A 14,535-nucleotide genomic window follows, 5' to 3' on the forward strand; every position below is an offset into this window, starting at 1 on the left:
CTATAATTTAATTTGAATTACTCAGGAAATTGTTGGCACTGGTGGAATACAAACTTGCTTCAATTGTTTTATTAAAAATAAATAAGAGAAAAATGGTCTCAAGTTTTGCTTTCACCTGTACTATGAAAAAAGCTTCCGATTCTGTTTTAACCACTTGTCTATTGACACTTGCTTTTGTATGTAATGAACAAAAAGAAAATATTTCACATTAATACTGCAGAGTTTTATACTGAATTTTCAGACTACAAATCCCTGCCTTGACAGCAGTGTTACTATTTAAAAGCATGAATCATTCTGCAAACAAAGGGTTGTTCAAGGACATCATCTTGAAATGTGCCCCCAAAACTAATGCTTCTCTCGTTCTCAGCTGGGTTTATCCCCGAGAGGTTATTTAAACTATTTTTAAGTTCCTGTGACCTCTTCCACTTATTTCTCATATACTGTAATAGTAGTTTGTCCACCAAAACAAACTAAAGCAGCCAAATGTTTGTTTTAATCATTATTACATTTGCTGACGGAATCCAATTTAATAGTTCACTTTTTTTTTTTTTTTAATCTGAGTTTTTATTTTATATTATTAAGAAGGGGGTGGGCACACTAATGTTGCAATGTTTCTTGCATAAATACACAGACCACCTCCTACAGACAGTAACCAAAATTGTGTGTGTATATGTAGGTAATATATGTATATCTATCGCAGCATACAATCCTTGACCAATGATGCTAGTGTAAGGGAGTGCGACACAGGTCTTGACCTGGGTCCTGCCAGTGTTGTCGTGGGGGAGGGGTTTGGAGCTGGCACCATCAGTTATCAAATGGGGCAGGGGGTGTCTGTTACCTCACCACTAGGCACGTGACGGCAGTCCCAGCTTCCATCCCGATGTTGGTGGCCATGGTGACATAAAATACTCATTGCTAGAATCACTGATGTGCTACTGATGGACCTTATCACCTCATCCAATATACAGAGAGGACCAGCATTACCTTGTTTCATGGTCAAAGATAGACTTTCAATTGGTTCTGCTTTTCTTCTGTAGCCTGGGTGAGATGCCTTGAATTAAATAACTTCTATCTGTTGTTTGAACATAGTCCCAAATAAAGATTCTGTGGTGGGAATGTCCTATCCTCCATACCAGTGAAAGCACTTTAAAACTTGAATATAAAAAGGCAAGGGTAGGACTGATTGTCTTGCCTCCTTTGTGTGGCATCTGTCATACTCTCTGTGCTTGTGAACTTCTGAAAGCAAAAATGTAATGAATGTATATTCTATGTGCCAGGATTGGAAAAATGACCTTGTCGTCCCTCACTCATAGTGAGTGCTGGTGATTCCCAGAGAGGAAATTTGGTTACAGGTGAGGAGAGAGGAAGCAAGATGTATATTGGTGTGATGTAGTAGGGGAGAGTGTGCAATAAAGGGCCTGAGGGATAAAATTTGGAAGAATAGGTGCACGTGGGAGAAATATGTACAGTCTTGTACAGAGGTGTGGACGGTGGAATACTATGAGTGTTAAGAGGGGGATCATTGATGTTCAGGGGTAATGAGGAGACGATGGGATATGGGAGCAAAGAGGGTAAAAACCATGTTTCAGGAAATGCAGAGGGACTAATGTACAGGGGAAAAGAGGGATTTATTTATTTATGTTTCCTTCACAGTTGTCCTCATGCCCAGTTTATTTTACTTTTAGCAGTAGGTTTTAATGTTAAGAACCATTTTGATCTTGACTTTATCAAACAAAACCTTTTTTGCCAATGACACATTACTGATCTGGTGCAATGTTTTTCAACACATGCAAGGCAAAAACAGGACCTTAAATGGAAAAAAAATGCTTTGTATCTCAAGCAACTCAAGAACATTAATCAGAAAACCTTTTCATGACATCTGTTTTAAGAAAATGTGCTTAGTATAATCACATGATATGACAAAAATACACAATTTTTTTTTTTAACAATGTATTAATGTTGGTAGAGACTTCTTTCTTCTTTGCATGGACCATAGGGTTCCCATGCAAAGTTTGTGTATGTTTTACAGACAAGGTAATAAAACAATATTATCTTGCTGTAAATATGAAGTGATTGTTTTACTTATTTAATTTGAGAGATGGATGAGACTCCTTTCTCTGAATTTGAAATGCAAAGTTTTGTAGCTTGCATAAATAGAACTGTAATCCCCCAGGGTTTCTGTGATATTTTGTGTGCCTGTATTCTATCAATGTGAAACAAGGAAAGCTGACAAATTGGGCAGTCACTACCCTCTCTGGTTTCTCCAGATCCACATCCACTTCAGAAGTGTGAAAGCCAGTACAAATTGAGTGAGATTGCTACTATGCACGACACCGCGGACAGACAAGCAAGTCTGTGGCAATGGTTGGTGTTGCCGCAGGGGTTTTCAGTGGTGCGGTCCGTGCTTCTGATTAGGACCCCACGGCATGAATGCTCTGGCGCTGTGACCATTGGCTGCGTGTGCGTAAACCAGAATACTAAGCCTTGCTATATCTACCAATGGAAGAAGTAAAAGCTGCTTACACTGACCTTGCCCTGTACTATTATGCAAGTGGGTCCAGTCATACGACATGAGACAAAGCAGCATCTTCTGTTCTGATTTCCGACGACTAAGCAGAGGATGACTAACACTTCCTAATAAGTCAGCACAACACAAAATCTTGCAAACATCCTAGAAGAGATTGCTTGTAAATTAACTTAGGAGTTGGCCTAGGATGCTATGATAAAATAAGTCAGTGTCCTAGGTCAAACATCCAGCAAGAAGGAATTTTTCCTTTTCTGTATTTTCCATTCATATTATTGGTAATATAAACTTTGAAATCATGAAAGCTGGCCCAAAATCCCTCAATGAAGGAAGGGGTACTCTTTTCATATCTCAAGGAAAAGAAAATATACTATGCACTAAAACTCCAATTTTTTTTTATCAATCGCAACAGAGATCCATTCAGAATATTTGAAAGAAGCCATTCTCTGTGTGAATAGTAATAAGAAAGTTGATCTAGATATGATTTTTATTTTGGTAAGAATTTACCAGCTCTGATTAGGGTTGGGCAATATACTGGTATGATAGTAATACTGTGATACTAAAAATGGCCGTTAACGCGATACTTACAGTAATACTGCAGTAATAAACTATGGTATGCCCTTGTTGGCGTCTGCCTAAAGCTACAGCACGTCCCAGAGTCACTCTCCCTCCCTTTTTATGGGAACCTCCGGTATTGTGCAGCTTTTTTCCGGCAGTGGAAGAGGAAATGCGCCCTAATGGTGGAAGACTAGGCAGGCAGCAGTGGGGACGAAGAGGGTGCGCGTATCACCGGGGTTGGAGGTAGGCCAGCAGCAACTTCCAGCGCTCACGGGGTCCCCGCAGTCACGGGACGCCTGGTCAGCTTGTAGGCCTCATGGCGACACCTTGTGGGCCGCATGCCTGCCGCGAGTTTGACAGCCCTAAAAAATGTGAATCTTGGATCAAGCATTCTTGGGTCCCAGGAATGTAACTAGATATATTTTACCGTCCATGGAATGATTCAAGTACATTAAAGATACAATACACTACTCTGGGCACATCGATGAAACCAGTAACCACTATAGCCAGTATTGCCAGAAAAGTAACAATCTGGATCTCAGTTCTGGAAGACCGGATTGAATCGAGAACTTCCAGACAGACGCTATTACTGGACTTTTCGAGCCTGAAAGACACCATGGATTTCCTATGCGATGCATCCATGGACATCCTGCGACACACAGCAAGGTCCTCAGCACTTTTTTAGTCCCCAGTAGAGCACTTTGTTAAAACCATGGGCAGCAGATACTTTGTCCAAGTCAATATTAGTGTTACTGCCTTGTACCGGTTCCTACTTTTTTGGAGTAGTACCTGCCACATCAGAGAGAATTTCAGTCCTCGCGTCCAAAACACCAAAGACACAATTATCAGGAGGCCGGAGTCTACAGGCCAGGCAGGCCTTTCAATACAACCTGTGATGGGCGACCTCAACCGTCTCTGCGTCCTCCTGGAGAAAGACCCAAAGCCAACTACAACCAGCGGAGACCAAAAACAAAGCGGAACTTGGGACGTTTTAAGGACCCCAATGAGAAACTTTATACCAGTTTGGGATTGATGACTCATGGGTACTCCAAATTATAAGAGATGGTTATACCATAGAACTAATCGGAGACCCATACGACTTTCACAAATACTGCCTTCCAAAAGATCCATGAAAGGTCAGCGAACTCAACCAAACTATTAAAGTTCTCTGGATCAATGCAGCCATTCAGGAGGTAGTGTATCTCTCAAGCAGCACGGTCAAGGCTTTTACTCAATTATTTCTCTGGTTCGCAAGGGATCAGGAAAACACGGAGTAGTGTTAGATCTCCAATAGGTCAATCGGTACTTTAAAGTCCGTCATTTCAAGATGCAGTGCAGCAAGGGGAATACTTGGCATTAATCGACCTAAGAGATGCATGTTTGGACACACCAGTTTGCCACACACAGTGCATTGTAAACAAGCCCGTCCACTTCAAAGCCTGGTCATTCGGAACATTTACAAAGGTAATGGCGGTAATCGCAGCAAAGCTTTACTAAATTGGAATATTCGTCATGCTTGTTTGGAACGCCTGGCACAATTACATGTCCAGGGAGTCCCCAGAGAACTTGAAGACCATGGCTGGATCATAAATATAGAAAAGAGCAAGATTCGTGCTCAGATCATTCAGTTTCTCTGCGTCCTGTTCAATACTCAACATGGAATAGTTTCCTTTCCCCCAGTCAAAGTGGTCAACATTATCTGAAAAGTTTCTTCTTTACTAAAGCTAAAACGTCAATTTTGGGCATTTTGCAAAAACAGATTGATCCAAGGTCAATGGTCAACAGAGACCAAATTACCCATCAGTATCTTAGAAATAAGCGCAGTATTCGTACAATTCAAAAATTTTGTACAGTCCTAAGGGACCTTCCTCAAAGTTTTGTCAGACTATCACAGCAATGGCTTATATCAACCAACACGATGGCACACCAAGTGCAGAATCCATCAGAGGTTTCAAAGATTTTTATATGAACACAACAGGCATTTCTCCATCTTTCAGAAACTTGCATTTCAGGAGACCAAAATATAAAGGCAGATTTCTTGAGGAGACAAACTTTCTTAGCAGGGGAATGAGAGTTGTGTCCACAAATATTCGTGGACATAGTACAGCGATGGGGCCACCCATCAATAGGCTTGATGGCTTCCAGATCAAACAAAGATGACTCACTTCGGCTCCAGATGGCCGGTTCCCGAAGCCATTGTTTGGGACACCATGTCAGTCATATTGACATTTTCTCTCATATTTGTGTTCCCTCCCACTCCGTTACTCCCAATTGGTGATGGCCAAAATCAGTAGTGACAAGTCAGATGCTATACCAAAAGCACCTCACTGGCCAACATAGGCATTGTTTGCAGACCTAGAGAACCTTTCCATAGACACCCCTTGGAGGCTCCCTCTACTTCTAGCCCTGCTGATGCAAGTGCCGATACTCCATTTTCAGTCCTGGATTCCATTAGGTAATGCATGGAGGTTGAGAGGAGACATTGAGAGAGTATTACGCTACTCAGACCATGTAATTGATACCTTACACTTAACTCCTGAAAAACTGCCACTTCGGCTATACTACAGAATATGGAAGATATTCTTTTAAATGGTGTCATCATGAGGAAATTACTCCATTCCGAGCAACAATTCTTCTGATCCTTCAGTTTCTTTAACCAAGATTTAAAAAAAAAAAAAGGCTCAACCCTAACTCAAACCAACAAAGCTTTCCATCAGAATCAAACCACAGATAAAAACTCAGATTTCCACATGGGATCCCAATCTGTTCTTAGAGACAATTGCATCAACATCCTTTTGAATCTTGGAATGACCTAGCTATTTGAACCCTCACACTCAATTTAGTGTTCTTGATGGCAATCACTACAGCACGTAGAATTGGAGATTTGCTAGCCTTATCTTACAAAGAACCATACTTCCAAATTCATAAACACAAAATTCTGTTAACAGTTCCTCCCTTTAATGCTAAAGTGGTATCCAAATTCACGATAAATCTGGATATTGTGATATCTTCCTTTTTGCCCTCTCCCTTCCACAAAAAAGAGAAACATTTAAATATCTTCGACGTTGTTGGAGCTTAGAAATTATATGTTCTGAAAACAGCTTAGTTATGAAGCTCAAACTATTTATTTGTACTTTTCCAGGGCCCTAACTAATTGCTTTGCTACATCTCATACTGTAAGTAATGGCTGCCATGGAGGATGTAGAAGAAAACTAGAAATATACTCGCAGCTATTTCCATTTCTTCAAATCGTCTGTGGCAGCTACTGTTATTATGATCATTGACGTATTTGGAATGTATTTCCGGTCTATGCTTATTTTGTTCCTTTTTAGGAGCTTAGCTAAATGTTAACTGACCAGGGACGAGGACACACCTCCTTTGTACCTCTGTCAGAACTTTGTTGTTCTACTCCAGCTAGGAGGCAGAGTTATATTCCATTAGTTATGGTTGCCATGGAGGATTTGAAGAAATGGAAATATCGGGGAGTATATTTCTTGTTTTCTCCATCGTGTCTAAATAACCAATTATGCTTTATAGTCCCGATCAAGTAAAAAAAAAAAGGTCTTCAAATAATTCATGGCTTTTCCTCAAGTACCACATACAATTTGCATTTTCATATCCACATTTCATCGTTTTAGGGGGCACTAATGGTGCGAAGACAGATATAGATATCTCTAGATATAGATATCTATCCTCAGCAAGGTGAGAACCAACAAAATGAACTCCCTACCATTGTCATAATAATATATTTTGTGTGTTGCATTCTGTTGTTAAATAAACATTTAGAATTCTAAAAACGCGTTAATGTAGTTGCGTGTCGTAATCATAAAACTACTAGACAGTTACCATGTGCACCTTAGCCACTGTAGATACAATTATGCCAAGTTTGCTCAATGGCATACATGTGCTAGAAATATATTATTATAAGGCAGTGCTAGCAGGCCCACGTTAACAGATCCTTCCTAATTGTTTTTTTTTTTGTTCAATGCTAGAACATTTATCTTGATTATTTGTTACATCGAAGTGGTGTAGTAAAGTCTGCTTACAATAAGGATGTAAAAATTTCCTTCCCTTCTTATCAAACATAACAAAAGGTGCACTTCAGCGTGAAACCAAGGTCATATTGACTATTCTTGTTAATGTCTGTTCTTCTAATCATCTTCTTAAACACTGCCAGATGGTTGACTTCAAACCTTTGTTTAGTAAATGATATGATTTGTTTGCACCTAATACATTTTCCAATTATGGTTCCCAACTGTATTTCCGTGTATTTTTGACGCCGAGCTGCTGTGCAGTTGTTTAAGTGTATTGATCATTTTTTTTTTCTTCTTGCCTTTACACCACAGATATTTGAGGTATTTGGACCAGTTCCACACCCATTTTATGTGATTCGTTTTAATGCTAAGGATCAAATAGAAACCAAAGGAATCAAGATAAGGGACGCCATGTTTTTTGCACCCATGATTGAGGATTTCACACAGTATATAATTCCTGATAAATTAAAACAGTAAGTATTGCAAATGTAAAGTACTGTATGTGTTTGTCTTCTATTACGTCTCTTATTAGTTTGTGGAAGCTGCAAGATTTGTTATGCAATTGCCGTGAATTATTTGTTCAAATATTTGTAATTTTTTTTTTTTTTTTTAACAGCTCATGTTTTTAAAGTTGTAATACAAGTTAAATACATGACAAATATTGGAACCTTTATTTTTGTGTAGGTACCCTTTACATGGTTTATATACCAGATAACTACTGTCAAGTCTTTATGCACTAAATACACTGTAAAGTATGCCTTTTTAGTGCAATGTACTGTTCTGTGGAATATGGGCAGCTATGATTATTTAGATCTTAAATTATTGGAATTGTTTTGTATGAAAATATTGAATTATTTCCTGGTTTATCATGCTGTTCTAAGTAGCCATTTAATATAATTCAACTGCAGTTTTGGAATAGTTGCCATTTTCCTCATTTAATGTATGTTTGTGTTGCATTTTATTAACTATAAATCAGCGGTGTGCAAACTGGGGGGGGGGGTGTGGCGCGAGACGGACTGCGGGGTTAAAATTAAGCGCCAGGGAAGCGGCGAAGGCCTTTGTAAGCCACACTTACCTTGGCTCTGGCGGCTTCTTAGACATGTCGACATGGCAACGCAACGTCATCGTGACGTCATAATGCGGAGCCGAGGTAACAAGGGGGGAAAGGGGGCGGAGAGAGGGGGACTGCCGGCAGGGGGGCACAGGGAAAAAAGTTTGTGCTCCCCTGAACTATATCATTGCTAAAGGGATTTTTTTAATGTATATAATTGAACAACAACACAAAGTATTACACACTGCTCACTATCAATTTCAAAATTTAATATAATAATAAACAAGTGTGGCACTAGGTGAGTGCTACCTATGTACAGAAGTTAATGTAATTAACAATTGAATGATCACGTGATGGAGTCACAAGAGCATTCACAGAAGTACATTTAGGGTGCACATCACAATAAATTTTTTTACATTTTCTAACAATGCTATAGTGAAAAAACCAAAGTGAAGAGTGAAAAAGTGAAACTTATATATACACAATTAAAATACGTTGCGCTGATGATATAAACCCTTAGCAAGAGTGTTAAATGATAACGTATATTTGCTGAGTAGCTGGACCTATAAGCGTTAATCGCTGATTAGTCCTCCTGTCTATTAGTAACAGAGTAAAGTCCTAGGTATTGAACAAATTATTGCCCAGTCAAAGCCAGCTGGAGGAGCGTCATAAACCATATAATATGTACAGCGCTATGTATGACTGCAACCATAGACCATAAAGCAGAGGCAGCGTCCACACTGAGATAATATACAACGAATGGGAATTCCCTCACTCATAGACTATCATATGAACGCTACTTGCTTGCAAGTAGCAGAGCTCCAACATCGCTCTCAACAAGTACTGGGTGTCCCTATGACTAGTGGCAATGATGGATAGGTAACAGTAGAACATAGGACCATATTATTACAATCTATGATAGGTTGCACAGGTGAATCAGGGGGAATCCCTATATAAAAGCTGTCATATGAACGTTGCTTGCTTGCAAGCAACACAGCTCCAACATCGCTGTCAAGATTTACTGGGGGTCCCTGCACTGGTGTCAGACAATGGTAAGTACTCGTATACCACAATTGTAGTGTGATACTTAGCTGTATGAACTCTCTTCATCTGCTACTGCTGGTGCATAGAGCCGTCAGTGCTGCCGGAGCGCTCCTCGTAGCTGCTACTTGCTCGGGATCAGCTAACCAACGTGAAGTGACGTCACCACGTCACGGTGCCCACGCCCTACGCGTTTCTCTCCAGGCGGAGCTTCGTCAGGGGCAGGTGGATGCCGGGACTCAGGACCTGCCACATTAAATAGCCCTAAAGCAGGTGTATTAAATCATGTATTAACCTCTTGCCGCCAGTGAAGGCAGACAACAGAGCACATAATTCGCGGCGCAAATCCTTAGTACCCGACCATGGTTACACTATAACTGCTAGACATATCATGAAAAATAAAATAAATTAAAAGAGATCACATTTATGGTAGTATAACATAATTGTATACAACTACAACGCAATAGTTTAATTGACAGTATAATACTGTGACTGAAGGCACACTGACCAGCAATATGGTCACTGACATGGAGAGGTAGGGGTGAAACATATGTATGCATCAAAGCAATGGCAATTATTAATGTGCACATAGCCATCCAGTGCTGACTCACAATTATTTTCTATTCGATGGCTTATTCTACCACCAGACCCAGGGAACAGCTATGGGGACGTCATGTGCCCCCACTTATGCCAACTTGTACCTGGGCTGGTGGGAAGCCACCACAGTATTCACTGAGGAGAACGCGATATTTACTGAGTTCATAGATCTATGGCTCAGATTTATCGACGATATTATCCTAATTTGGAGCGGTCCCAAAGATATGTTACTTGAGTTCATCAAGCGTTTGAATATTAACACTCTAAACCTACGTTTAATATCGGAGTATAGTCAAACTAAGATCACGTTCTTGGATCTAAGTATCACCATTGATCCCCTTCACAGTATTCAGACCACTGTGTTCAGGAAAAAAACATCAACCAACAATCTGTTATTGGCTCAGAGCCAGCATCCTATCTCTCTCATCCGCGGTATACCCACAGGGCAGTACTTGCGCTTACGACGCAACTGCTCTACCCTTCAGGACTTTAAAATACAATCTAAAGATTTGGAAAATAGATTCCTTGATAGGGGGTATTCCCCAAAGAATTTGCATAAGGCATACCATCGGGCATTACAATGTAATAGGGACACACTACTTGTTCCAAAGATAAAGGAATTGGATCCAGTAATAAGATGCATTGGTACATATAGTCAAAGATGGCATGATGTCAAACAGATATTCTCCAGACATTGGCATATATTGAAATCTGACAGCGATTTATCCTTGGTACTTAATGATACTCCCAACATTACTAGCAGGAGGTCAAAAAATCTGAAGGATGAGCTAGTACATAGCCATTACCAACAGACGCCCCCAAAAACGTGGCTACCAAATCCACCCAAAGGTTGTTTTCACTGCGGCAGCTGTAAGGCGTGCAAACATATACTGACCGCAAAGACATTTGAGAGCTATGACAAAACCAGACAATTTGAAATAAGACACTTTATAAATTGTAAAAGCTTTAATGTCATCTATTTGATCACATGCATTTGTGGACACAGATATGTAGGGAAAACAATACGTGAACTGCGCAGACGCGTGTTGGAACACATTAATTCTGTTCTACATAAAGCTGACACACCAGTAGCTCGCCACGTTAATTCCATGCATAATGGGGATACTAGCTGCCTTCAGTTTATAGGGATTGACCGAATAATTAACACCATCAGAGGAGGTGATATTGATCGAAGACTCCTGCAAAGAGAGGCAGAATGGATATATCGTCTCAAAACTTTATATCCATTGGGCCTGAATGAGGGTTTCACATTCACCCCTTTCATCTAGCCCCGGTCCCCCCCCCTCCCCCCTTATTTGCACTATGCAATATAGTGCATTGAGAACACACTTACTCTGTTTCAGTACCCCAACAAATATGAACCCCTTAATAGTATACCCCACCAATCACTGGATGGCTATGTGCACATTAATAATTGCCATTGCTTTGATGCATACATATGTTTCACCCCTACCTCTCCATGTCAGTGACCATATTGCTGGCCAGTGTGCCTTCAGTCACAGTATTATACTGTCAATTAAACTATTGCGTTGTAGTTGTATACAATTATGTTATACTACCATAAATGTGATCTCTTTTAATTTATTTTATTTTTCATGATATGTCTAGCAGTTATAGTGTAACCATGGTCGGGTACTAAGGATTTGCGCCGCGAATTATGTGCTCTGTTGTCTGCCTTCACTGGCGGCAAGAGGTTAATACATGATTTAATACACCTGCTTTAGGGCTATTTAATGTGGCAGGTCCTGAGTCCCGGCATCCACCTGCCCCTGACGAAGCTCCGCCTGGAGAGAAACGCGTAGGGCGTGGGCACCGTGACGTGGTGACGTCACTTCACGTTGGTTAGCTGATCCCGAGCAAGTAGCAGCTACGAGGAGCGCTCCGGCAGCACTGACGGCTCTATGCACCAGCAGTAGCAGTAGCAGATGAAGAGAGTTCATACAGCTAAGTATCACACTACAATTGTGGTATACGAGTACTTACCATTGTCTGACACCAGTGCAGGGACCCCCAGTAAATCTTGACAGCGATGTTGGAGCTGTGTTGCTTGCAAGCAAGCAACGTTCATATGACAGCTTTTATATAGGGATTCCCCCTGATTCACCTGTGCAACCTATCATAGATTGTAATAATATGGTCCTATGTTCTACTGTTACCTATCCATCATTGCCACTAGTCATAGGGACACCCAGTACTTGTTGAGAGCGATGTTGGAGCTCTGCTACTTGCAAGCAAGTAGCGTTCATATGATAGTTTATGAGTGAGGGAATTCCCATTCGTTGTATATTATCTCAGTGTGGACGCTGCCTCTGCTTTATGGTCTATGGTTGCAGTCATACATAGCGCTGTACATATTATATGGTTTATGACGCTCCTCCAGCTGGCTTTGACTGGGCAATAATTTGTTCAATACCTAGGACTTTACTCTGTTACTAATAGACAGGAGGACTAATCAGCGATTAACGCTTATAGGTCCAGCTACTCAGCAAATATACGTTATCATTTAACACTCTTGCTAAGGGTTTATATCATCAGCGCAACGTATTTTAATTGTGTATATATAAGTTTCACTTTTTCACTCTTCACTTTGGTTTTTTCACTATAGCATTGTTAGAAAATGTAAAATTTTTTATTGTGATGTGCACCCTAAATGTACTTCTGTGAATGCTCTTGTGACTCCATCACGTGATCATTCAATTGTTAATTATATAATTGAACAATGTTAAAAGAAAGTTGATACGTTGCCTTTAAGTGTGAAATGCATTGTAAATAAAAGGACGCAATTACCTTAATTTACAAACTACACTATAAATGCTTATGAGTAAGTTGAGCTAAGTTGTTATGGCAAAGTTACTCTGCAATATCGAAGTACCAAATTCTATTTTAAGCCTGTGGCAATGAACACTTGTCAATGTTTTTTTTTTTTTTTTTCCCAAAACCAGTAATAAGTATTTTATGTATTATGTGATATTGGACATTGTTCGTAGGCTTTTGGGCCTAAAACTGCAAAGCTATAAAACCATTTTTAATAATTGAAAAACTTTTTTTAAATGATTGCCAGTACTACAATTGGAAAATAAACCTGAGGTTGTGAATGCTGTACACACTATGGAGAACTGTAATTTTGGTCCGCTAAAAATCACAGCCTACATCTGCATTTCTCCAGGAACAATATGACTACAGTACTAGAGCTTTGAACTAAATCTTTGAAGCTTTGAGAATTGCTCTCTTAGGCACGTTCTATAGTGCGTGCGCGGATTTTTAGTTGGCTGGCGTAAGTCAGCCTTTCTATACAAGGGCCGCACGCGAAGATGAGGAAAATTGTGTGTGTGTGTGTGTGTGTGTGTGTGTGTGTGTGTGTGTGTGTGTGTGTGTGTGTGTGTGTGTGTGTGTGTGTGTGTGTGTGTGTGTGTGTGTGTGTGTGTGTGTGTGTGTGTGTGTGTGTGTGTGTGTGTGTGTAAAACATAAAATATTAAACTTTTTTTTTTCTTTAAAAAAACCTTATTTAGGACTTCCTTTCACTCACACAACCCATGCACACACATATACTCACACATTCTCACACATACATACACACACATATACACTACCTGCAGCTCCCGGCACTATATACAGGAAAAGCATGCGGCACGTGCACGCGCGTTCGCATAGGAACGCACGGCCGCATGCTGTATGTAACAGCCCTTAGTCTGAATGAAGGAAACTTAAAAATGTAAGTAAAGCAGTGGTTATCAACTCCAGTCTTCAAGACCCCTCCAACAGTCAGGTTTTCAGGATATCTGTGCCTAAGTTGAAGACTGCACCACCTGTGCTGAAGCAGGGATATCCTGAAAACCTGACCTATTGGGCGGGGTGGGGGGGGTCTTAAACTGGATTTGAAAACCTCTGAAGTAAGGATTTGTTGTAACCAACCCATTCCCCGGACATGTGACATGAGCTACAATCTTAAATGTGTAATGGCTGTGTAGTAATAACTATAGTTTTTCAAAGTCTTCTATATTAGTGTGCCTTATTGTAACACTTTACCTGGTTAAGAATCAAGCGCAGCTTATCAACTAAGCAACTTTTTGTAGTATAACACAGGGGAGCACAAACTTTTAGCGCTGGGCCCCCCTGCCAGCTCCAACTTGCTCTCGCGCCCCCCTTACCTTACTCGGCGACGTCACGTGACCACGTTGTCACGGAGACGCGTGTGCGACTTAACTCCGCATGATGCCGCGTTGCAATGGCGACGCGTCACAGCAGCCTTAAGAATCACGGTAAGTTCAGGTTGCAGGGGCCTCACGCGATCCCCCCCCCCTCCCACTTTGCGCACCGCTGGTATAACAGATGAGTGACATTAAAATGGAAGGCAGCGAGACATCACTGCTCAGATAATTACTCAAGAGGACACTTCATGAGGGAGGAATACATGTTGGGTAAAGCAGGCTCAATTACACATTTGTCTTACTATATGCGATATGTCAAGAGAAGTGATTAAAAACACTTCTGCCACCTTGTCATTCTTTCAAAGAAGGACAATGGGAGGGTTACTGATTACATAATTGTATTATGATTTGATGATTTAACAAATTAACTTCAAGCAGCAGCTGTTGATAGGGGGCCTTTTTTTGCAGGTTGTTTGTTCCTGTTCAGTGATACCAATGAGGGATGGTCAGGGCGTCTTGTAGTTGCAGGGGGCCGGTATTGATGTCATGCATCAGGTGACC

The 14,535-nt window shown here is 40.7% G+C and overlaps 1 protein-coding gene across 1 annotated transcript in view; it reads left to right on the top strand.

Moving 5' to 3' along the window:
* The window catches only part of NAF1 (nuclear assembly factor 1 ribonucleoprotein), a 104,342-nt gene that overhangs the window by 48,551 nt on the left and 41,256 nt on the right, over window positions 1-14,535 (top strand). Inside the window, exon 6 of the mRNA XM_075612278.1 lies at window positions 7,429-7,589. Within this exon, the coding sequence (XP_075468393.1) occupies window positions 7,429-7,589 (161 nt within the window). The remainder of the gene's footprint in view (window positions 1-7,428; window positions 7,590-14,535) is intronic.

Source organism: Ascaphus truei, chromosome 1 (assembly GCF_040206685.1).
Source record: "Ascaphus truei isolate aAscTru1 chromosome 1, aAscTru1.hap1, whole genome shotgun sequence".
Taxonomy (NCBI): Eukaryota; Metazoa; Chordata; class Amphibia; order Anura; family Ascaphidae; genus Ascaphus; species Ascaphus truei.